Here is a 23,836-nt window from a genome sequence, read left to right on the forward strand (position 1 = left end):
AATCCAAGTAATATCCACAACCAAGAATCCGGGGCATCGCGGGGTTTGCTACACCCCACAGGCTAGTCTTGTAAATCCGGGAATCCGAGCGGTCGTTATCCGGGAGGGCACAGAGGGTTTCCGGACACTCTACCTGCTATCCTGCGGACACACTATGCTCAAGCCGGGTTCTGAGCAACTCGGTAGAGGCTCTCTCGCTGCTTCCGAAGGCATTGGGTTTTCTTGACCGGAGACAGTGATGAATTACGGTATGTAGACCGGAACATTGGCGACAAAGTGGCATTGCTTGCCAGTTATAAAAGTCAGCCTAGAGCCCAATGATTGTATTGCTCGATAGACAAGCAAACGCCATCTAAGCCAATCAACTAGACACCTCTGCAAAAGATCCCTTTTTACTCAAAAACAATCTCCAATCATGTCCATCGATCTCAAGGGGCTCGTTCCAGCGCCGGTGACGCCTTTCACCAAGGATGGCGCTGTGGACTATGAGGCTATTCAGCGTCTCGGATCTTGGCTCGGCAGCCAAAAGGGCGTCAAAGGCCTTGTGGTCCTAGGACATGCGGGAGAAGGAACATTCCTTACTCCACAGGAGCAGGTTGACACCATCAAGGCCTTTGTCAAGTCCGTCAACAACAAAATCCCAATCATTGCCGGCATCACTGGCGAAGGAACAGAAGTGGCTGCACTAGAAGCCAAGCGCGCCAAGGAGGCGGGAGCTCAAGCCGGCCTTCTATACCCGTCTCATGGCTGGCTACGCTTTGGCTACCAGCCTGGGGCACCCCAGGACCGCTACAGGGTCGTCTACGAGGTCTCACAACTGCCTCTCATCCTCTTCCAGTATCCTGATAACACAAAGGCCAACTACAACCTACAAACTCTGCTAGACATTGCTGCCCAGCCTGGTGTTATTGCAATGAAGAATGGAGTTAGAAATATGAGAAGATGGGATACTGAGATTCCCGTCTTCCGACGGGAGCGGCCCAACGTGCCGGTTCTGACATGCCACGACGAGTACCTTCTCCACACCGTTTTTGATGTCGATGGCATGCTTGTTGGCTACGGAAACATTGCTCCGGAGCCTCTGTATGAGATGATCCTTGCCGGCAAGGCCAAGGATTACAAGCGTGCAAGGGAGTTGCACGACCAACTTCTGCCTGTAACCAAGGCAGTGTACCACAGAGGATCACATATGGAAGGCACTGTGGCTTTGAAGCATGCTCTTGTAGCGCGAGGAATTCTTTCTCATGCTACAGTACGATCACCATTGATGCCGCTGCCAGACGGCGCGGAGGCGGAGATACACTCTGCAATCACCTCTGCAGCACTCAGCAAAGTCGCTTGATTGTAGCATAGCAATATTAGCAATCCTTGATAAAATATTTATATCACTAGTCCGATGCTGGCTCTGTACTCCCTCTTTATGTTTACCACTAGATATTTAAGGACTCAAACTAGAAGCCAAATATATTATCACTAGTAGTAGGTATAACTTATTCTGTTTGCAAAATACCGGCCGATTGCCATATACTTAAGTCTATAAACTTCTTTATTTTAGTGAAATAAGTAATAAACTAGGCCGCAGTATATGTAGCAAAATGTTACGAAATAATAATGTAGATGCTTGTACTTACTAATATATAGTACTTAGATTCTATGCTTAACAGTGTTATAATACTGTACCAACAGTTAAATACCTTAATTCTAGCTGTAGTAAAGTTATATAGCTTAGTATTTATGATTTATAATTTTTTTTTAAAGGTCTTCTCCATTTCCTCGCTGAAGTATTATACTTTACTATTCAGTAGAAAGGTACTTTTGCTAATCTTTGCGTTTACATTGCTTGTTCAAACCTGCCGTTCTGCCCAGCTTGCAATCACGCCTTCTACCGTGGGTTCATACTCCTTCACGATGACAGTGTCACCGTCAAGAAAGGTATTAGCCTGTGTAAAAACAAGCGGAGGAGGTTTAGTCGCGAGCACAGTCTCCCTCCACTCAATATACTCGCCACCAACGCTCGATAGCTTCTCGTAGTATGCTCGACAGCTTTGGGCATCGGCTGTACATCGAAACATGTGCAGATGTAAAAGCATGTTGCCCAACGCAGGTTTCCCGTGAGTACGAATCTTGGACCGGTCCACTCGCACTTTCAAGCTTTGCTCGAGTTTGTTGTGAGTGACAGTTATAACGTTGCCGCCATTTTGAAGCAAGCACTTCAATATAGCAAAGTGTGCCTGTGCAGCTATTAGTCCACCACGCAGGAATTGGTATCCTACGACTGATACTTACCCGACTATGAGCTTGGCCCCATTTCTGCCAGATAGATATGTCAACAGAATGCCCCTGCGCTCAATCAAGTCCCCACGACAACTTACATTGTTTTGAATATTAAAATTCGATAGTCCCCGTAACCCATCAACGCCTAGCTGCAAGTAAAGGTTGTACGTTACTACAGATGCCGTGTTAGTGCTGCTGCTTTCTCAAAATCCAAGATCATATCGACATACAATCCTCAGCGCAAATATCAGAACTATCCGTAAAGCCAAACAGGGACAGAAGCTCTGGGTCATCCATCAGGTAGGCGCCAACGAGCTCAGCCCTGCATTCATCAACTGTAGTTGCTAGATCGCCAAACTGACCAGTCCAAGTCTGACCTGGCTTATACCAGGTCGAAATGGGTTTTCCATCAAGGGGATTAATGGGCCGGTTCTTTGCATCGAAGTTGAACACACCATCGGCGCTTTCAACCATCATCTGTCCTGTGCCATGACCCAGCAGCTCATGGAGCACAACCCACCAGTAGTAGGCTTGGAATTTGTGCTTCTTAAATTGTTCAGCCTCAGACTCTTCTATGAAAGGGTACTGCATTGCTTGGCTCTCAGCGATCATGCGATTCGAGATGATGACATTCTTGAACCCGTCTTCTTGGCGAATGTCATTATACTATGTTCAAGGATTAGCTGTTGGTCAACCGTGGGATTTATGACTCTAGAACGCTACGAGTGACAAGATTCAACGAGTTAGGCATAAGAACTGACATTGGGCAAATTTATCCCTGGGAAGATGATGCTCGAACAGTACGCCAGAGCTATATAGCTTTAGTTCTCAGCTTTACAACTTAAAATATTTTGTCACTCACCATGAATGCTCGAAAAGTCCGGCGGCTCAAATAGACTCTTCTCAAAAGGTCCTTTACCATCATTCTCGGGGGTTGCCCAAGGAAGCCGGCGAATAAATCTTGCCGAATTGTCAACTAGTTTGGTAAGAAGCAAAGTCTCTGCGTCATCTGCAATAGCAACCAAGGCCTCGAATTCTGCTCGAATTCCCTGCGGATCACGATACGGCTCTACAAACCCAAAGATATTCTCCACCCTCGGTGCTTTATCCCGGACCCAGAGGCGTTGCGATTTGCGGTACGTATCTAGACTGCCCGTTTCAAAGCTTTCTATATACGCACTAATGACATTTCTCTGTAGCTCGTTGGCCGCATATCTAGATGCCTCTTTCAGCTCAGCGCAGATGCGTTGTAGGTCAGACGAATGGTCTCCTTTGATAAGTCTCACATGCCGTTCATGGCCACTTGGTAGAGGAAATTGGGCAGCAATACCACTTTCAACCGATGCAATGAGGACATCAAATCCATCCTTGGTCTTTTGAAGTCTTGTGTTTTCAGGAAAGATGGCATTCTGCTCTAGAATCTTGGACACGGTATATGCATCGGATTCACTAAAAGTATCCCCAGGGTAGTAGCTGCTCTGAGCAGTGTCGCTTGGGAAACCGAAGTTAAAAGGCGGCATGGCGTCTACATCTCGGGAAATGTTCTGGTACAATTCCCCTAATACCGTGGATCTTGCTGCCAGCTTGCGTAGAACCGACTTGTCCACGTTGGGGATAAACTTTTGGTCCCCGGAGCCCTGTAGAGGTCAGAAATGCATGTAGCAGCAGTAATTTAACCACTTGGAACGTACATAGTAGTTCCCAACGTTGGACAGAAACGTTGCCATGTATGTCAACAAGGCTTGGAGTTCATCGCTGTTGAGTTCGTCCCCGATGAGCGAATTCCAGTCACCTGAACAGCTGCGATGGAGCTCAATGATGAAGTCGAAAATCGAGGAGGCTTCTGCAGAAACTTGTCGGAGAATGATTCTTGCTCCAAACCATGCAGCGCTAGATTGGATGTTGAGCATGTCACTTTGCTCGACTATGCTGCAGGTCTTGGTGCTCACCGAGCCAGGTGATGCGAATATCGCTTCTCCGTGTCTGTCAGGCGCTCAAACTGGGTCTCGATACCCAGCTTGAAGACTTGGACGGCGTGTACCGCCATGGCAAGTTAGAACCGGGTTGGGCTATAACTGGGGTGGATGGTTGAGTTGGTACGTCGGTCTACGCGCAGATATGCAGTCAAATGGAGGTCTCTCAGTAGACGAGGCACAGGGAAGTAGAAAACGGTGTACATTAGCTCCGTTTAATAAGTGAACAGACCACGCTCATCCTGAAATATCGTATAGGGTACTATTATAAACCCGGTATTATCTTACCTCCGTTTTAAACTGGCCGTTCCATGACCTGCAGGGAGCTGATCTTTTTGATACCACTTGGGGGCTTGCCTATGAACGAAACCATGGAGTAAAGTCTGGCCCGTCCAGTTTTATACTAAGCCTGCCAGCACCCTTAACTTCTATTAACGCTGCATATATCTTAATTTTATAAAGCCTCTTTATTGTCATAAGGCACTTGCAATGCTTAAAATCCTAGGTATTAAGACAGCCGGCATCGCCTGGAAAGTCTATGCCTAAGCAGGCTTTACTAACCATAAATAGTTCTAGGCCACTACACCAACATAAGAAGCTTAGCTTAACTAGATTAACAAAACCAGGCATAGAAAAGCGAGGTTCGTTTAAACTCCCCGACGGAAAGACTAATCCGTCGGGATCCAGCAACTACCTGGTCAACATTATTGCCGTCCATCTGACACCCAAGCAAGACTGCTCAAGCTTCCAGGCATTAATGTTAGCATCACAGATAACAAAGGGAAATCACCTCTTTCTTGGGCAGCAGGCAATGGCTACGCTGATGCGGTTGAGGTGCTCCTTAGAAGCAAACGAGCGAGTGAAGCAAGCAGTGATAATGATAAGAGAAATGCAATATTATGGGTTAGCGGTGATGGACACCATGCTGCCCTTGCCAAATTTCTCGACGCAGGATGCCCGGAGGTTGATGCTAAAGATGTTGATGAATGGACTCCGTTGGCCTGGGCTATTCAGACGAATGCGCCTGAGACCCACTGCCAGAAGTCAGATTCAAAGGCAGCATTCAAATTCATGACACGTTTTGATTAGACATAAAATATCGAAGTGAACAGAAGAGCTAGGCACAGATGGCTGCTACTCAGTCTTCATCAGCGAGATCCGAAGATGGCTTGAGACGGCCGAGGGTCCGAGGACATAACATCGTGCAACAGAAACGCCCAGTGGCAAGCTTGGTAATTGAACGCTGACTAACGAACGACAATTTGCACAGGTGAAGCATTGGAATGAATCGATTACGAAGCTTCCATACACGTATCCTCCGATGATGGACTTTTAACGGTGAAGAGCATGGCAGCATAACCCACAACTTGTTATTTCCGGTTGCCCGTTATGGCTAATTCGGGGCTACCATCGGCTGCACCAACCGCGCCCTATTGTTGGCAAAACCGGGCCGGTGTGGATCGAGAGCCACTCCGATCTATCTCAGAGGGCGCGGGCACTAGTCAGACTCGACCCTTTGCAGCTTTTCATGACTGATTGCACGGAGAAGCTTAAGCCGATATGAGGGTCCCGTGGTTGAGTCCCTCTATGCTAGATGATTCACCGGCGTCTTTGCGGAATGGCTAGGCCATGTATATAGATCTTCCACTAGTACTTGCGAAGAGACTATCCTCTGGCCAATTTTTTTTTCCCTGCTGCTTTTGACATCCTAAAGCCGGCTCTTCTCCTAGAAGTGTCGTTGACAAACCCGCGGCTTCAATGGACATGTCTTCTCCGTCTCCTCACTTGCCTCCCAGTAGCATTGTTTCGCATGACGACCCCGCCGAGCTCGAGCGCAACATACAGCAACTGGACCCAAAAGACGATCTGGTGGATGTGTCCGAGCTAGGATTGGCCAGCAGCGAAAAGTCCAGTTATCGTGACGCAGAGGAAAGACGAGAGCCGCTCTCCAGGATTCTTACCAATGTCTCCAGTGTTTTGAGACCTGTAGACATAACCTCGGATCCGGGGCCGCCTCCTGATGGCGGGAAGCGAGCCTGGGCACAGGGTGAGTCTCCAATTACCTTGTTCTTCAGCCAACCCTCAATATGGCTCGTTGAGACTGATCTAGCTGTACAGCCATTGCCGGCCACATGGTTGTTCTCAACACATGGGGCTACATCAGCTCATTCGGCGTCTTTCAGACCTTTTACACCGACATGCTGGATCGTTCGCCATCTGACATCTCCTGGATTGGCTCCGTCCAAATCTTTCTACTCTTCTTCATCGGCGTTCTGGCGGGCCGCATATCAGACGCAGGCTACTTTCGGCAACTGGTGACACTGGGGTTTATCCTGCAGATGATAGGCATCTTCACCACCTCCGTGGCGACGCAGTACTGGCAAATCTTCCTATCGCAAGGTATCTGCATGGGCTTGGGCAACGGCTGCCTATTCTGCCCCAGCTTGGCCGTCGTTTCGACCTACTTTAGCAAGCGGCGGGCGCTTGCGATAGGGATCATGTCGAGCGGCACGGGCGTCGGTGGCTTGGTGTTTCCAAGCATCGCTCGCCAGTTGTTGCCGTCGATCGGATTCGGCTGGACCGTCAGGACGATTGGATTCGTCCAGCTCGTGACGCTGGGGGCAGCGCTTCTTGCTTTGAAGCCGCGTGTTCCCCCTCGAAAATCTGGCCCGTTGTTCGAGTTTGCAGCGTTCAAGGATCCGGAGTATTCACTCTATGTGTGCGGCAGCTTCTTTGTAAGATAACCCCCCCCCCCCCCCCCCCCACGGCTTCCTTTTCGCTTGTGAAGCGTAGCAGACATGTACTGACAACTGCCATCTTGTTATAGTGTTTTCTAGCTCTTTATTTCGCTTACTACTACGTCGCCTCGTTTGGCCGCGAAAAAATCGGACTCAGCTATGCAGACGGCCTGAATCTGTTGCTGGTGATTAACAGTGTTGGTATAACCGGGCGTATAGCACCCAACTTCATAGCCGATCGGCTTGGACCTATTACAGTCCTTATTCCTTTTGCCGCCTTTTCTGGGATTGGCATGTTGTGCTGGATGGCCGTGAAGAATGTCGCGGGGCTCTATGTGTGGATTGTTTTCTACGGCACTTTTGCTGGTGGCGTCCAGAGTCTGGTCCCTGCGGGACTGAGCAGTCTAACCATCGACCTCCAGAAGGCAGGCGTACGATTAGGCATGATGTTCACCGTCATGAGTTTTGCCGCGTTGACGGGGCCGCCGATTGCAGGCCAAATCATATCTGCGGCTCATGGGGCGTACTTTGGCGCCGAGATATTTGCTGGCATCTCGATGCTGATAGGATCACTATTCTTCACTGCGGCCAAGTGGGCCAAATGTCGTCGAATAGAAGGGAGTTCAATTTGGAAGACGAGAGTATGAGCAAGAAATCGTACAATGACGCATCATAATTGAATAATCTAGAGTATTATATGACGCTATAATAGATAGAATAATAGACGCATAATAGACATGTACAAGACACAAAATAGCAGACACTCGACATGTTCTATCACTACATATACCTGCCTCGGCAGATCTAAAGGACAAAATCTACTTGGACATCAGCTCATCCTGAAATCTTTCGACCCGGTAGGGTTATGAGACTTGGATATTCATTCTATAGATTTAGGAATTGGGGATACAGAAAGCACAGAAAAGAATACGCAAAAGGAACCACGCTCAAGGTCTTGAAATTAATATTTTCACGCAACAAATCATTGGCATTTTAAATCATCTCGTATTAGCCAAGGTATCAATCCATTAGAATTATACGCCATTGTGGGTAAGTCTCCAGGGCTCTACGTCGCTGGCAATTCCCATCTCGGATGCTTCGATGCTCACTGCGCTTCGTGCGGAGTTAAACATATCGTGAGCTGATTGCTCGACCAGTTTTGCTCCATCATGGTTATTTCTCTGCAGATACCCAAGCAGATACGCGGCTTTGAATTTCTCCAGAAGGTTTGGATCATCCGCTGCCGTGGCTGTAGTGCCCAGGATCTCCTGCGCCTTCGTCCGCAGTTCGTCGTCGGTAGGGCAATGGAGATTCCCAAGACACTCCTCAACGTACAGACGGAGGCCGTCTTCTAGATCACGCGAGCAAAATACGGAGGGGGGAGGTCTATACTGCCCCTCACAGAGAGCGCGAGCAAAATGTTCAGCCGTCTCTCGACTCACATTGTATATTCGATCATCCACGGCCACGGGGACGTCTGCCGTGAATTCGATTAGCTTTCCATCTTTCGGCTTCAGGTATGGTGGATGAAAGCCGCTGCCACCATCCTCTAGTCTCCACGCCCGAGGAGGACCAAGAGGCGGCATGCCGGGGCCCTCGTCTGCGGGAGCGAGGCCAACGTCGCGTTTGAAACGGGCAAGCCATTCTGCGTTGTCAGCGGCCGTTTGGTTCCACGGATCGTCGTCGTCGTAGATTATCCAGCGAGCTTGGTTTTGTAATTCTTCGTCGGTTGGGATCTGTACAGGTTAACATCCATATTTGATTCTTAGATTAGGAGACAGAGGGTGGAAAGATCGGAGATGGACCGCCCTGTACATACATGCTGCCCAGGATTGTTTGGACTCAAGGAACTGAGGACAAATCGGGTGAGCTCTTTTTCCAATCTTCGGTAGCAATTTGCATCAGTTATGAAATATCTTGACGGCCGTATGGAATTTGCACCCGACGTAGGCTGCCCCTGGGGCGTGGGGCGTGGTAATTTCTCGGGATAAACATTGAGCTGGGGGACATCATCGCCGATGAGGTTCCAATGCAATACTTGTGAAGGATCAAGGCTGCCGATTTCTTCACTGTTCAGGACCTGGATGAATGAAGGATCGTCTGTCCCGAGGGGTGATTGTTGTGTAAATTCCTTCGAAAGCAGGCTGTTATTTGGATCGCTCAACATTTCGAGATTACTCTGGTGATTAACAGGGTCTTGGCTCCAGAACTTGTCGAGGGCATGGTCAATAAAAGATACTTGTTGCTGCTTGAACGAATCTGATGTAGCTGTCCCAGTAACATTCGGAAGCTGAACCCAGCTGTGAAGCCCTGATTGACTTGCATCGAGATGGATTTGACCGTGTTGAACAGTAGCGGGATCTATTAAGCCAGCAGAATGATGATCCGACATCAAGTCAGAATTAGGAAGTTCCTCATAGTTCTGACTTATTTTATCATGAATTCCCTCTTCCTTGGAAGCTTCGTAAGGATTCGGGCTTAGGCGTTCAAAGTGTATAAGATCTAGAGCGAGTGTTAGGAAGCAAGGATCTAAGTGGGTGTGGCGGAGCAGAACTCACAAGGTGGCAGAGCATTCTCGACATTGCGCAGCACTTCTTCCTCGAAACCCCAGTCACCAGTCCAGTCAACCATAGATTTCCCGCCTTTAAAATGGTCTGCCAGATGCTCGACGCGCTCTCCCCAGGATTCCATGATGTGCCCGCAAAAACCACAGCGTGACCGGATTTCTGGCGCAGCTGTCCTCCATCCGTCCATAGACCAGCTTTGGAACTTGACATCATGAAAGTGACTCAAGTGCTGTCTGATATGATCTTTTCTGTAGAATGTCCTCTCTGCTAACGGCCTGTTCACGCAAAGAGAATAGACATGCTGGTCTGCGTGTTCAGGTGGTGGTTCTTTCAGTCCACAGTAAGCACACGCCAGGCAGCCTTGCCTAGGGCAGAGTTGACTCGGTCCCTCCGGCGAGCATACCCACTGTTCTATTGACAAGTGCAGCGATTTTTCGTGTCTCTGCCAGTCATGCTTCGTCTTGAACGTTTCCGTACAAAAGGTGCATTGGAACTTGTGCACAGCGGGCCGCATATGGTGCATGCCATTCGCCCTGGAGCCTGGGAGGCGGCGACGATGCCTTCCTCGCTTACGAGCAGAACCGAAAGAGCCAAACGATCCCAAAGACACTCGTGATGTGTGCGAGAAAGCGGAGCCAGATGAGCCATTGCTAGAACGCGATGTTCCCATACTGCCTGCCGATGAGCCATGGCCTATAGAACGTGTCGACCCATCGTCGACATGGCCAGAACCAGCTGGATGACCTCGTGCACTTATTTCGATGCTGGATGCTGAGGCAGCCTTTTCAATAACGTCAATTGGAACAGGCTCGTGTTCTGGTGGAGAGTGCTCCCATCGTTCCATCGGGTTCATTTCTCTCAAGACTGACGTCTCTTTCCGATGTATCGGGTAGCCACCAGATCGAGATGCCCGAACATTTTCCTTGCGACGCGCGTTTGCCATCCATGTGGAAATCTGAGCCTTGCTTAAGCCCGTCTGTTGAGCCAACTTCTCCTTGTCTTCGTCGTTGGGGTAGGGATGGCGGACATTTGACGCCAACCAGCTCCGAAGAATCTGGATAACCTCGCGTGGAAACCGGGAGCTCGCTGTGTTATTTGTATTTGTGCCATTTTGATTCACTTTCTCACTGGACGACAATTTCCCCATGGAAGTCGACGTTGACTCACTACTCATCTCCATCTGCTGAACCCCATGCCCGTCACTAGTCACACTGCTTGGAGAATTTCGTGGGTTTGTAAAATCTCCAACTGCATCGTCCATTTCAATTGGCGCGATAGAGTGTGTAGAAAACGAAGTTGTGAATACTAACGTGATGGCGGTTGTAAAATTTGAAGCAAGAGAGCCACCGTGTTGTCGACCTAGCCTTATAGCAATATGGAAATATAGGTATGTAGCCTTGTGCCGTGAGCCTTATCATCTAAAAACAAAAGTATTCACACCTAGTTTTTGAGCTTCCACAGCCTTGCAGGTTAATGACAGACAACTAATGTTCCATGTTAAAGAGCTTATAAGGGATGTTGTCGTATTTGTTTTGCGTCTAGTTCCTAATTCAGCACTATATACGTGTATTTTGCCGCGAGTCCCGCCGATAGCGCTCTCCGGTTGCGTATCGAAATAGGCAACAGACCTGCAATACACTGTTGGCCCACGCTTAAGGATCTTGGAACTAGGGACTCTAAAGTAACTACATACCCCATAGTGCGATATCAGCACCTTCTTTATATACGCTTATTATAGCCTTCTTGCGCCGACACAGGAAGCCTTTAGCTGTTGAAAACAATTGTACGTCAAGCTAGTGTATTCAGTTACAATAGAGGGTGGCCTTGGCAGATAAAAAGGGAACTTTTTGAATACCATTAATGCTGCTATTGTCAACTTCTTGCGCTAAACTCGCTAACTTCGCTGAATTCGCTAAGAAACATCTACCAATTATTAAAATTGTAAGAATTGTCGAGAAAGGAACTACTAGGTATGGACATTTAGTAAAACAGAAAATCGTAGGTTGCGACAGCCAGCCACGTTCGAAATGAGAAACGCCCTTTCGAAAGGCCTATATGTATCAATACGTTGAGTATGACATCATTGGCACAATGGCAGAGTGGTCTAATGCGCATGACTCGAAATCATGTTCCTTCGGGAGCGCCTGTTCGAATCAGGCTTGTGTCGTTCTTATTTTCTTTTTGCCTTTGTTGAATGCGTTTTTGATAGTGGTGACTGCTAGGTGATTGAAGTTTTGACGAGCCGATAGAAAATGCAGCTCGGTTTAAGCAACGTCGTTGAACCATTTCTAGGGCGGCGTGATTGGTGCGGAAAGGGCAGCCCTTTTCGAAGCTGTTTGAAGTACAGCCGTTACTAATCATAACTCTTCTCAAAGTATCGAGTGTGCGGATAATTAGAATTAATGTCACTAAGAAAGAACATGCAACGCGTTTGCTGTAGTAGGCCAATGTAAATTCTCCAGACCATACACAAGCGAGCCGTGGAATGCATGTAATTGAAAACCCAACAGGCGGCTACTACGGAGTGCAGGTTATTTAGACGAAAGCCGGGCGAAGCTGTGGTGGGGGCGGGAGAGCATTACGAAGGACGAGAGCGGCATTTTCGAGGGCGACGAGAAAAACAAAAGAAGAGCAAGAAAAAAGCGGAGCTAGGGGCGCCTATTGGAGGGATTTGTACTCCGGATTGCTGCTTAATTTTGCTGATTTCAGCCACTGGAGGTGAAATTTGTTTCATCCGAAGTGATCCGGCAGATGACAAATATTTGAGATGATCTAGGGAGTTCGGCTTGAATCTCGCTGGGCCGAGTTCAAATCCAAGCCGAGCAGAGAAGCTTAGATATTTGAAACATGCTTGGCCCAGCATTCCAAATTCCCATGCTGTCGGATCGAAGCCAGATCCTCCGTACACGTATCGCAAATCGAACGCTATCATGGCGTTGGATTGCACCACGATTGTCGCTAGCAGGGTCATGACTTGAATGCTCAACGCAAATAGTACATACTTAGATGCCTAACACAAAGATGCTAGAAATAGCCTTAATACTCTTAGAGCAATCACTGCAAACAAGCCTAGTACAAGGAGGTAAATGGTATGCTAACATGGAATGCAGCAAATGACGTAACTTGCAACCTCTATATCGACAGCCTAGGTATAATCTGTAGCGTAGCTGGGCGTGCTCAGAGCTGCCGTATGAGGATCGCTTCAGCGCGCCAATTCCAAATTCAATCCTTCTAGGGGCTAAATGCACCAATAGCTTGAGCCACTTTAGCTACAATCTGGGAAAGGGGTGGCAGGCTCCCAGACGATTCCTAATACAAGCACGAGGACTGCGCAAATCAAATCGCCTGGTTCGGTAGCTCCCTGGCTATGGCACTGCGGAAGTCTGGTTCCGCCCTGTAACCAAGACGGACGGCTTCGGCTTGAAACTAGGGGACCTTGGAGCCGCAGGACCTGGCCCAGTAAGCGCTTAATTGCACCACTAATGCTAGTATTAGCAATATGCTTCTGCTAGAAACTGCTGTGGAAACGTCATTTCATGCCCCCTCCCCCGCTTTGAAAGCAACAGTTTTTGGACGAGCCAAAAAAAAAAAATACTGCCCCTCCTGCAGATTACTACAGCGACCACTATCTGCTATACACACACACGCGGCGCATATATAAACTCGAGGCTACGGAAGCGGTACACCAGTCTTGTTGTCCATGCAACCTTTCGCTTTGTTCGCGCGAGCACAGCCAATAGGCTCCAGAGGTATTGCTTCGAACCGACTAACTTCGCTATCCCGCCATCTATCGACCACAGCCCGCGCAATGGCTCCCACAGTAAAAGAAACCGACTACCTCGTTATCGGAGGCGGCAGCGGTGGCCTGGGCTCTGCCCGCATGGCCAGCGCCAAGTACGGCGTCAAGTCTCTGATTGTTGAGGCGGGCCGTCTGGGAGGAACTTGTGTCAATGTTGGGTGAGTTGCGGCTGTACCTCGTCTGCATCTGCGTGTTATGCCTAATGATATATGACTGTTTATGCTGACATTTGCCATGTAGATGCGTTCCCAAAAAGATCACTTACAATGCTGCGGCTCTTGCCGAGGCAATCCACGACTCCAAGCACTATGGTTTCTCCGTCGAGCACACCGCCCCATTCGACTGGAGCACCTTCAAGGCCAAGCGTGATGCTCACATTGCGAAACTAAACGGCATCTTTGCGAAGAACCTGGCCAACGACACGGTCGACTATCTGCATGGATGGGGCCGACTGCTTTCCAAGAACCAGGCTGAGGTCACTCTGGATGACGGTTCCAAGGTGCTGGTCAATGCCAAGAAGATCCTCATCGCCGTCGGAGGCAAGCCTGCTCCCCCGCCTCAAATCCCCGGAGCCGAGCTGGGCACCAACAGCGACGGTTTCTTTGAGATTGAGAAACAGCCCAAGAAAGTGGCTATTATTGGCGCTGGCTATATCGCTGTTGAATTTGCCGGCATGTTTAATGCTCTCGGCACAGAAACACATCTCTTCATTCGAGGCAAGACCTTTTTGCGAAGCTTCGACCCCATGATCCAGGAGTCAGTCACCAACGAGTATGACCGCTTGGGAGTAAACGTCCACAGAGAGTCGCAGGCGACCAAGATTGAAAAGGACGCCAACGGCAAGCTCTCTGTCACTTACCGCGACGGACAGGGCAACGAAAGCACCCTTCACGACGTTGACAACCTGATTTGGGCCATCGGTCGAGTTCCCGAGACAAAGGGCATTGGCTTGGAGGAGGCCGGTGTGAAGCTGGACAAGAAGGGACACATCGTTGTTGACGAGTACCAGACCTCTACCGTTGACAACATTTATGCTATCGGCGATGTTACCGGCCAGGTTGAGCTGACGCCAGTTGCCATTGCTGCCGGGCGCCGTCTCGCACACAGAGTTTTCGGCCCCCCCGAGTTCTCAACACTGAAGCTCACCTACGACAACATCCCATCAGTCGTGTTTGCGCACCCCGAAGTTGGTGCCATCGGTCTCACAGAGCCAAAGGCCATCGAAAAGTACGGCAAGGATAATATCAAGGTTTACAAGTCGAGCTTCAGTGGCCTGTACTACGTTCCGATGGCCCCAGAGGACAAGGGGCCTACCAACTATAAGCTGATTACAGCCGGCCCTGAGGAAAAGGTCGTTGGTCTGCACATCATGGGCCAGGGAAGCGGAGAGATTCTGCAGGGCTTTGGCGTTGCTGTCAAGATGGGCGCAACCAAGGAAGACTTTGATAACTGCGTTGCCATTCACCCGACCAGCGCCGAAGAGCTGGTTACACTGCGATAAGAAAAGACACTGAATTTAGAAAAGAGATACCTACATAATGTGAATAAGAGAAAGAAAGAAGGAAAGAAGAAAAAAAGCAGCATTCCAATTTTTGGTACATACAGAATATAATTCGATTCCCTCGTGTGCATTGAGCCCCCCCTCCCCGGCGAGTGATACGTAGCATAAAACATGAACCGTGATAAGGATGATGGGCGAATAGGTAAGGTACCTACTATATTATTGAGGGGTTCTGCGGCAGGACAAACGGCTCCGTATAATTTGCCAGGCGATGTGATGGGAACTGCCCAGGATGCATGACTGGGCCTGCGCGGTGGCCCATTGGCGAGAGAGAAGGCACTGGAGACAAATAGAAGAGCAGCTCGGGACTGGCGGCTGCTGCAAGAGGCCCTGCACGTCTGGGCGAGAGAAATGATTGCTTGCCCATGCACTGTCGAGCGTTGTACGTGTGTTCCGGCGCATCCATTTTATGCTGCGACATGTACTACAGCGCTGCACTAAGGCCGCAGTGGTGACAGCAGCGTACATGCATGCGTCCTTGCGGGGAAGAGCTCGCAATGCATGCCGCGTGGTTGGGGGTGTGCTGCCACGAGCCGCCATTTGCCTGGCCCGTCTGGCTGTCTGCAGGCCTCTCTCTTTTTTGCTAGACAACATGCGAGTGCTAGATAGGCAGAGGCAGCATCCGGTGATCCATCCTGTAGAACGGCATGCCAAAAAAAAAAAAAGGGAGAAGCACTCGCTCTCTGCTTTATGCTCTCTGTGCACGTACGCAGCCCCCGGCCAGCACTTTGTGTCCTCGTTTCCATTCATTAATGCAGCGGCGTATTAGCGCTCTCTCGCAGCCCAGGCGGTGCCTAAATTACCAAGCCCCCGGGGAAGATTGATGGATTGACATGTACCAGCCATGTACCGCCGCGCATCGCCTAGCCCCAGAGCCCGCCGGCTTTGGCGCTGCGCAGTACCCAATGATACACCGCAGCCGCCGGTAATTTGTGGCAGGCCGAAGCAAACGTGCTGCCCGGCCACGCTAAATCCGCAGCCTAATTTTGTCGAATCAGAGCTCCGGGCAGCTTCACCACTAAGGCTCTTTAGCAGCTTGCCAGCCACCACCCTCCCCCAGGCTGACGACCCAAACGACCCCGACTTCAACCCAATATACCCAGTTCCGAAAAATCTCCCCATCGCCAGCTGCTCGACTTTTTGGGCCGCAAAGCCATTTTTTCTTCTCTCCGTTCCATTTTTTTCCCCGGCTGCTTGCTCTATACCTGGCTGAAGCGCCGCTGCAGCTTCGCATCGTTCCTGGGAGCTTCCTTGAGCCGAGCGTCCAACTTTCCTTTGCGCCTTCGAAAGGGGATTCGTAACTTGCCCACCAACACCCACGAATAGCGAAGACGCCAAAACAAGCCGTTTCGATATTTCCTAGTGCTTCCGTGCGACAATGTCGGCGGCCGCTGATCCGAGTATGTCCTCTTGATTGCAAGAATTGCCTCTGCTGCTTCATTGCGGGCAATGTTCGCCGAGCTAACTGTGTTGCTCTCCCTCTTTAGGCGCGCCGAACCTCAATCTCTCACCCGAAGAGAAGCGCATCTATGGCCAGCTCTTCCGCCAGGCCGACACCGATAGCGTGGGCGTCGTTACCGGCGAGATAGCTGTCAAGTTTTTTGAAAAGACACGACTGGACTCGCGTATCCTAGGAGAGGTTGGTCGCTCCTCAATTTCCCTCCTTTATAAATCTCTCCGTGCCTTTTTGGGGGGGATTGGCTTCTTGATTCGTCACCCCCCGCGCTCTCCCCCATCTTCTGTCCCCGTGCTAACCGCTGTGTTTTTCTACCTCAACTACAGATATGGCAGATCGCCGACAAGGAGAACCGCGGCTTCCTCACTCCCGCTGGATTTGGCGTTGTCCTTCGCCTCATTGGCCATGCTCAGGCTGGACGAGAGCCCACGCCAGAGCTGGCTCTCCAGCAAGGCCCAATCCCCCGCTTCGAAGGCATCTGGCCGGCCACTTCCCCATCGCAGACGCCTATCCAACCCCAAGTCTCCGGTGGCATTCGAGTTCCTCCCTTGACTCCTGACAAGGTTGCCCAGTATGCGGCCCTGTTTGAGCGTCAAAACTTGCAGGCGAACATGCTGCCGGGCGAGCAAGCCAGATCCATCTTCGACAAGTCCGGCCTTCCCAACGAGATGCTTGGCAGGATATGGGGGCTGGCCGATACCGAACAGCGCGGTGCTCTAGCCCTGCCCGAATTCGTCATCGCCATGCATCTCCTTACGTCCGTCAAGACCGGTGCTCTTCGCGCACTGCCTAATGTTCTACCTGCTGGCCTATATGAGGCGGCCACGCGCAGCGCAGCAGCTCCTCGACAGTCTCCAAGCAACACCGGCGGTATCACTGCCATCCCAAGACAGCTGAGTGGTTCCGCCCAGCAGCAGAGGACAGGAAGCCCGCTCAACCGCCCTCCGATCGTCGCCGCTCAGGCTACCGGTGCCGCTTCGAACAACGACTGGGCCATTACTCCGGCCGACAAGGCAAGATTTGACCAGATCTACCTCGATTTCGATAAGACAAACAAGGGATACATCACAGGCGAGGAGGCTGTACCTTTCCTCAGCCAGTCCAATCTGCCCGAGGACACCCTCGCTCAGATTTGGGACCTAGCGGACTTTGGTTCTCAGGGACGACTGACCCGCGATGGATTTGCGGTTGCCATGTACTTGATCCGCCAGCAGCGTAGCAATCGGTCGATTCCTCTGCCCGCCACTCTGCCTACGAGCCTCATCCCGCCGCACTTGCGAACCCAGAGCCGTCCTGCTACCGCAGTTTCATCAGCCTTTGATGTAACTCCGGCTCCCACTCAAACTGTGCCAGCGCCAGCCCCACCAGCACCCAAATCTGCTCTTGACGATTTGTTTGGCCTCGATTCCTCAACTCCTAGCCCGGCCCCCGCCCCGGCGCAGACAACAATGTCTACCGGAGGATCAAATGCTGATCCATTTGCCGGTGGTACCAGCGTTCTCCACACTACATCCTCGCCTGCTAAGCCCTCATCCCCGGTAGGCACGACGTTTAGGCCGTTTGTGCCATCTTCCTCCTTTGGCCGTGGCTTGGCTGTACACCCTGGAGCTGAGCAGGCGCGGCCACACACTGCCTCTGCCGCAGAGGACCTCCTAGGTGACACCGATGAGGCAAATAAGAACATCTCCGACGAGACGACTGAGCTTGCCAATCTATCAAATCAGATTGGTTCTCTGACGAAGCAGACGCAAGAAGTTCAGACTAAGAGGAATACGACTCAGCATGAGCTGAGCCAGACTAACTCTCAAAAGCAAAACTTTGAACAGCGATTGGCACAGCTGCGACAACTATATGAGAAAGAGGCTCAAGATACCCATGCCCTCGAAGAGAAGCTGAGACACTCGCGAGCCGATACTAAGAAGTTGCAGGGAGAATGTATGACTCTAGAAGGACAGCTACGAGACATTCAGACCCAGCACCAGCAGGTTTCGGCTGCTCTCCAGGCTGACCAGCAGGAGAATGCCAGCTTGAGAGAGCGCATCCGTGTGGCGAATGCCGAAATTGCGGAGCTCAAGCCTCAGATTGAGAAGCTCAAGCTCGATGCCAGACAGCAGAAGGGCCTCGTTGCCATTAACAAGAAGCAGTTATCTACTACAGAAGGAGAGCGCGACAAGCTCAAGGGCGAAGCCGACTCCCTAGCCAAGAACGCTGAGGACATCTCTCGCCAGATAGAGACGGGCTCCCCCGTGTCTACCTCAGCCCAGATGGCCAGCCCGGCACTTTCGGCATCCAGCGCTAACAACCCCTTCTTCAAACGCTCCGCCAGTACAGATATCATGGGCGTGTTTGGACCGCCACCCCCGAGCAGGGCCTTTTCCGACAGGTCCTTTGACGATTTGTTTGGCCCCGCCGGCCCTGTCAGCTCCAGCGGCACTCCCCCGCCAGTTGCAGCATTCAAACAGCAAAACACGGGGCAGTCATCAGTTAGTGTTGGATCTTTTTCTAATAACTCAGGGCCGACTCCCAATGTTAGCCGCGTCCCAACGCTGAGTGCTGAACCTCCTGCTCCGCCAGAGTCCCGACAAATAAGCTCGAGCTTCTTGCCGTTCCCCGAGCCCAACGAGTCACTGTCTTCGTCACGACAAGTGTCTCCCCCTACCTCCGCACGTGCCGAGGGCTCGGTGTCCGGCTCATTTCCCTTCGGCGGTGTGATTCCGAGCGCTGCAGAGCCCAAGGCTCCTGCGGCTGCTGAAGAGGAGGAGAAGCACGATAGCACCAGCGCGACTCCCGTTCCGGCCGCTCATGGCGATAGCTCTCAGAAGCCAGCGGAGGGGGAAGCCCAAGAACGAACCGGCTCTTTTGACAATACTGACCATGCTAAGGCCAAGGCAGACTTTGACAATGCATTTGCCGCCTTTACCTCAGCCAAAGCACCTGGCAGCACAGACAAGGGCGCTGCTGTAAAGCCCCAGAACGCATTCGACTCGGAATTCCCGCCCATTTCAGAACTTGAGCGGGAAATAGATGAGTCGGATAGCGAGAGAGGCTTTGACGACGACTTTGCTCCCGCATCACCAGAAAACAAGGCCAAGGAGAAGCAGGTCGCTCAGGAGCCAACTCCAGAGTCTAATAAACCAGCTGCCGAAGCCCCCGATACCACCGCTCCTTTGTCTCAACCCCAAGAATTAACAGCCTCCCATGTCGAATCCGAAACTAAAAGGTAAATACACGGAAATGAAGCCAGTTACAAAGTTGAAATTCGATAATCATAACTCGTCACCTTGATAATAGTTGCTGACATCAAGTTTCCATAGTCCTGAACTAGCTTCTTCTCCCGCCACAATCACCAACAACCATTTGACTACCTCTCAGGTCTCTAATGCTGATGACATCTTCGGCTCAACAACGCTTCCAGCAACTAGCCAGGCTTCGGCCGGCAAGGGCGCCTTTGATGACCTCGATGACGATTTCGAGGGACTAGAAGATGCCAAGGAAGGCTCTGCAGATGATGACTTTGCCAATATCTCTCGCTCTGGACTGGATGACTACAACCCCATGTTTGACAGCAGCCCCCCAGCTAGCCAAGCCAAGAGTGAGTCCACAGCCTTTGGCAATGAGAGCAGCTTTGACTTCATCTCATCCAACTCAGCCGCCAGCGCCCCAGGCCAATCTAGCAATGGACAGCAGAAGGGAGCAGAGTCTCATGACTGGGACGCCATCTTCTCCGGCCTAGACTCGCCCAGTGCTGCTGCAGCACAGCCTGTACAGAGCAACAACACTGGCCCAGCGCAAGAAGAGAATGCCGAGTCCCGCCCCCCTGCACCGGGACGGGCCCTCACAGAGGCGGGAGAGCACGATGACCCTATTCTGAAGAATCTTACCAGCATGGGATACTCTCGCCCTGACGCCCTTGCCGCCCTGGAGCAGTATGACTACAACTTGGAAAGAGTAAGTTTTCCTTGCACTTAATAATAAGCCCCTTTTTACTGACTGCCCCTTGATTAAGGCCGCGAACTTTCTTGCCAGCCAATCTTAAACAGGAGTCAAGAGTGGGATAAACCGCAGATAATACAGATTTTGGCCTTTGGACACGGAGTAGGAAATCATATTACCGCATAGCAAATGCCGTTCGTTCTTTATCGTACTGGGAAGGGGGTGGGAATCTTGAATTTCTTGATACAGCACATTTCCTTTTCTCTTTTCCTTTTTTTTTTCTATAAGGGGCCAGGATTTTGTACAGGGCCGTCGCAGTCGCGTTTCTATTTCTTCATTTCGGATCAGGGACGGGACAGAAGGGGGGAAGAAGCCCATTATATAAACCGATCGTTAGCTTGTGTTCTACCATTATTTCCTCCCCCCCCCTTTTTTTTTTTTTCCTTTTCTCGTATATTCAATTGTACTCTGAGGGATAGCGGGAGGAAGATTGTCGTTTCGCGGTTTACGAAGGGATGCATACTCCCTTTTCCCAAAAGGAAGCAGGCTACGATATTTGAGTTATTACTTTCTTCTTTCACATTCCTTTCATCATATTCAAGTTTGACTTTTGACGCTTTGCTTGTGTGAGATGTAATCTCTTGCGACTCAACTAGACTTTCTAGCAAAACTGCTCTCATATACGCAACTCTCTCCTGTATAACAGCTCCATTGACATCCATAGAAACGCTAATATAGCACATATTTAAACCTTTGAAATCGTAATAAACCACATCCCCCGTTCACGCAAAAATAGACTTGCCTATCCATCCGATGTCATCCCATTCATTCACCAGATCTGTTTCCCGCTCTTTGAAACCAGCTACGCCTTGCATATACTTACTTCTTTCTACCCCTACGCCTCATATGCGATTTGCCGTATAAGATTTGTTGGAAATTATTTAATCTTGGCCATCACCGTTTCCGGTCCTCTCACGATATCCATCTGCGCCGCTCTCGCCTTGACAGCATTCAGCATGCTCCTCTCGAAATCATCTCTTGACCGCAGCACAGCTTCCACCCAACTAATCTGCAGATCCCAGTACGCAGACTTAAAGGCGGCAAATTCATCCGCCACGGAGTCCTTATCCACAGAGAGCAGGCCCAAGAACGGCTCGGTGACACGCCACGTGTCCTTGATAGACATGGCGACCTCGGGGCTAGCCAAGTTTGAAAAGTACTCAAACGCAGTGGCAATATCGTTGAAGAGCTTGTCGCGGAAAGGGTCTGTACGACGGAACTTTGCGCCCTTGTTGCGTACAGCAGACAGGTAGCGCACGAGGAGCTCGTCGGCGAAGATCTCGATGAAGATGTCGACGAGGGAGTGGTGCAGGGCCTGGCGGTACTCGCCGACGTATTCCTCAAAGGTGACGACCATTTGCTTCATGGCGGTGTTGGAGTACCACTTTGGTGTGAAGAAGTCTGGCATGACGCCCACGAAGTCGACGGCGAAGACGAGGTGCGCAAACTTGTGGATGCACCAGGTGCTGAAGTCGACGTAGCCGTCGCGGAGGGCGTTGAGCTCTTGGTCGGCGCGCTCGAGATACTGCGGGCTGACGTTTCTCTCAAACTGCTGGCGGAAGCTCGACAGGTAGCCGAGGCGGTTTTCCTCTTCGTTGTCGTCGATGACGCCGATCTGGTCGTTGGCCGTGGCTACAAGCCAATCTTGCAGGGCCTGGAAGCCTTCCAGATCGGACATGCCGGTCTCGTACCGCACAGCCTCGTCTTCCAACATACGCTGCCACGACTGCTGGCGGCTTCGTAGCCGTAGGAACATGGCGTCGATAACACCCTCGACTACGTCTGTACGCTGCGAGTTGATGGCCGCCTCGACCTGCTCGCGCAACATCCTCCACAAGGCCACAAGGTTCTTGGTCCGGAAATAGCCATACTCATCTTGGTCCAAATTAGAGCCTTCGACATTGCGTTCGGCAAAGTCGCGCTTCTCCTGTTCGAAGATGCGGTCGATCCATTCATCGAGGAATTTGATAATGAGCTGTCGGAAGTCACGAACAAGCTCTGCTTCGCGATTGTCAATGACATGTGGTATCAGATCTTCTTGTTTGAAGCCTATCTTGGACATCTTCTTGTAGTACTTCTCGGGGAAGCTGATGATGGCGAGCGTATGTGCTGAGCTAGCTTCCGGGTCATCCACCATGCCAATCAGGAAGTCGTGCATCAAAACGTGATATATATCCGCGTATGTCTTCGCGATCCGCCACTTCTTCGGCATGAGCGGTGTCATACCAATCTTGACGGCATTAAGGTCGTTGAAAAACCACTTCATGGTGGCCTCTAAGCTATCAGCGTCGTCGAGGAATTCTTCTCGGGCCTGCTGGAACTGCTGCTCCGCGCTGAGCTTGATGGCCTGCATAAATTTCTCTTTATAGCCACGGACTTTTCTCGCACCATCCGTGATACCCTGAAACCTTGCCGCCATTTCCTCGTGGTCCTTGAGTGCTTCCTGCAGCGCCACGACGCGTTGATCACTCTTCTCTTCTGCCTCCATAACGACGGCAAAGCGAACCACCAAGCCGTTGTTGTCGCTGACGACGAGGTTGATGAGGTTCATGGCCAAAAGTCCAACGTGCTCGTCAAACCAGTCGATTGTATCGTCCAGCCTTGTAAAGTAGTCCTCCAGCGTCGACTCCAAACTGGTGTCGTCCGCCCTCTGTATCTGTTCCATGGCATCGTCTCGTATATTTCGCAATTGCGTCAGCTCGTAGTGGCACGGCAGCAGATTCGGCATGTTCTCTCTATCTTCGTCGTCGTCTCGCAGCATCCCCTCTACCACGACCAAGCGTTCGTTAAACGTCTCGAGGTTACGTCTCATGGCCTCGACGGCGCCAAAGTTGCGGTGCGCCTGCGACACCAGGTTGATGCTGGCAAAGTCTTTGATCATGGTCTGCGACTCGGAGCACAGCTTGTCAATCTTCATCATCTCCTCCTTGATCTGCTGCACCGCCTTCTGGCCGTCGCTGAGGCCCGTCATGCCGGATTGCGTCGTCTCAAGCTGCTCCCGCAGCCCATTGCGTAGCTGCCCATCGACGGCGCTCTTCTTGCGCGAAAGCTCGAGCTTCAGCGCGGGTATCTTGTCTAAATCGTCCGGGTGCCGTAGCAGATCCGACAATTTGGGGACCGGGGCGTCATCCATGATTGGCAGCACGGCCTTGCGTGGGCGGTTCGAGCTGGTGGATTAGGGGGGGAGGATAAGAAGAGGAAGAAGAAAGGAAGAAGGGGACCTCGAGATTAAATCATAATGCGCAGGCCGCTGCGAGACGGACGAATGGCGGACAATCGAGGCAAAGGGAAGAGCGTAAAGGACAGTCGCAATTGTTCCCCCCGTAGACCCTGCCCTCGCGGTTGAAGATGGTTGGTTTGGTGGAAAATCAAGAAAGACGCCAAGTTGTGACGATGTCGTCCGCAGGTTCAGTGCCGCAGCTGCGCGAGCTCTCTCCCTTGGTACCCAGTACCTGTGCTGTGGGAAGCATAAGGC

General features: G+C 51.0%; 7 protein-coding genes and 1 non-coding gene across 9 annotated transcripts; 5 read left to right on the forward strand and 3 right to left on the reverse strand.

The window, feature by feature from the left end:
* Positions 1-415: 415 nt before the first annotated feature.
* Positions 416-1,342, forward strand: TrAFT101_001868 (uncharacterized protein; the record flags this gene model as incomplete). The annotated part of the gene is made up of 1 exon (XM_024909619.1): positions 416-1,342. The coding sequence occupies one exon, from the start codon at positions 416-418 to the stop codon at positions 1,340-1,342; it is 927 nt and encodes a 308-aa protein (XP_024762986.1).
* A 418-nt stretch (positions 1,343-1,760) lies between these two features.
* Positions 1,761-4,371, reverse strand: TrAFT101_001869 (uncharacterized protein). Of its 2 annotated transcripts, XM_024902400.2 has the most exons (8): positions 4,224-4,371; positions 3,966-4,164; positions 3,137-3,911; positions 3,036-3,085; positions 2,505-2,940; positions 2,373-2,446; positions 2,287-2,310; positions 1,761-2,231 (listed from the first exon to the last, which is right to left on the reverse strand). In XM_024902400.2, the coding sequence occupies exons 1-8, from the start codon at positions 4,319-4,321 to the stop codon at positions 1,845-1,847; spliced, it is 2,043 nt and encodes a 680-aa protein (XP_024762987.2). In that variant the 5' UTR covers positions 4,322-4,371; the 3' UTR covers positions 1,761-1,844. The 2 variants fall into 2 exon arrangements, with proteins under 2 accessions (XP_024762987.2, XP_065982555.1); XM_066126452.1 differs by having other exon boundaries at positions 3,966-4,371.
* Positions 4,372-5,792: 1,421 nt separating this feature from the next.
* Positions 5,793-7,742, forward strand: TrAFT101_001870 (uncharacterized protein). The gene is made up of 3 exons (XM_024899667.2): positions 5,793-6,294; positions 6,366-6,982; positions 7,075-7,742. The coding sequence occupies exons 1-3, from the start codon at positions 6,006-6,008 to the stop codon at positions 7,630-7,632; spliced, it is 1,464 nt and encodes a 487-aa protein (XP_024762989.2). The 5' UTR covers positions 5,793-6,005; the 3' UTR covers positions 7,633-7,742.
* Positions 7,743-7,888: 146 nt separating this feature from the next.
* On the reverse strand, positions 7,889-11,101 carry TrAFT101_001871 (uncharacterized protein). Its single transcript, XM_024899666.2, has 3 exons — positions 9,544-11,101; positions 8,805-9,487; positions 7,889-8,721 (listed from the first exon to the last, which is right to left on the reverse strand). Exons 1-3 carry the CDS (start codon positions 10,811-10,813, stop codon positions 8,020-8,022), a joined length of 2,655 nt encoding a protein of 884 aa, XP_024762990.2. The 5' UTR covers positions 10,814-11,101; the 3' UTR covers positions 7,889-8,019.
* Positions 11,102-11,637: 536 nt separating this feature from the next.
* On the forward strand, positions 11,638-11,719 carry TrAFT101_001872. The gene has a single exon. It is a non-coding gene; the product is annotated as a tRNA-Ser (tRNA).
* Positions 11,720-13,126: 1,407 nt separating this feature from the next.
* On the forward strand, positions 13,127-14,980 carry GTR1 (GTP-binding protein gtr1). The gene is made up of 2 exons (XM_024907801.2): positions 13,127-13,509; positions 13,592-14,980. Exons 1-2 carry the CDS (start codon positions 13,253-13,255, stop codon positions 14,850-14,852), a joined length of 1,518 nt encoding a protein of 505 aa, XP_024762992.2. The 5' UTR covers positions 13,127-13,252; the 3' UTR covers positions 14,853-14,980.
* A 656-nt stretch (positions 14,981-15,636) lies between these two features.
* TrAFT101_001874 (uncharacterized protein) lies at positions 15,637-21,310 on the forward strand. Its single transcript, XM_066126453.1, has 6 exons — positions 15,637-16,312; positions 16,400-16,551; positions 16,695-18,851; positions 19,251-19,588; positions 19,683-20,316; positions 20,375-21,310. Exons 1-6 carry the CDS (start codon positions 16,291-16,293, stop codon positions 20,402-20,404), a joined length of 3,333 nt encoding a protein of 1,110 aa, XP_065982556.1. The 5' UTR covers positions 15,637-16,290; the 3' UTR covers positions 20,405-21,310.
* Positions 20,913-23,760, reverse strand: TrAFT101_001875 (uncharacterized protein). Its single transcript, XM_024902401.2, has one exon. It carries the CDS (start codon positions 23,492-23,494, stop codon positions 21,239-21,241), a length of 2,256 nt encoding a protein of 751 aa, XP_024762994.2. The 5' UTR covers positions 23,495-23,760; the 3' UTR covers positions 20,913-21,238.
* Between the last annotated feature and the right edge of the window lie 76 nt (positions 23,761-23,836).

This window comes from Trichoderma asperellum, chromosome 1 (genome assembly GCF_020647865.1).
Source record: "Trichoderma asperellum chromosome 1, complete sequence".
NCBI classification, from domain to species: Eukaryota; Fungi; Ascomycota; class Sordariomycetes; order Hypocreales; family Hypocreaceae; genus Trichoderma; species Trichoderma asperellum.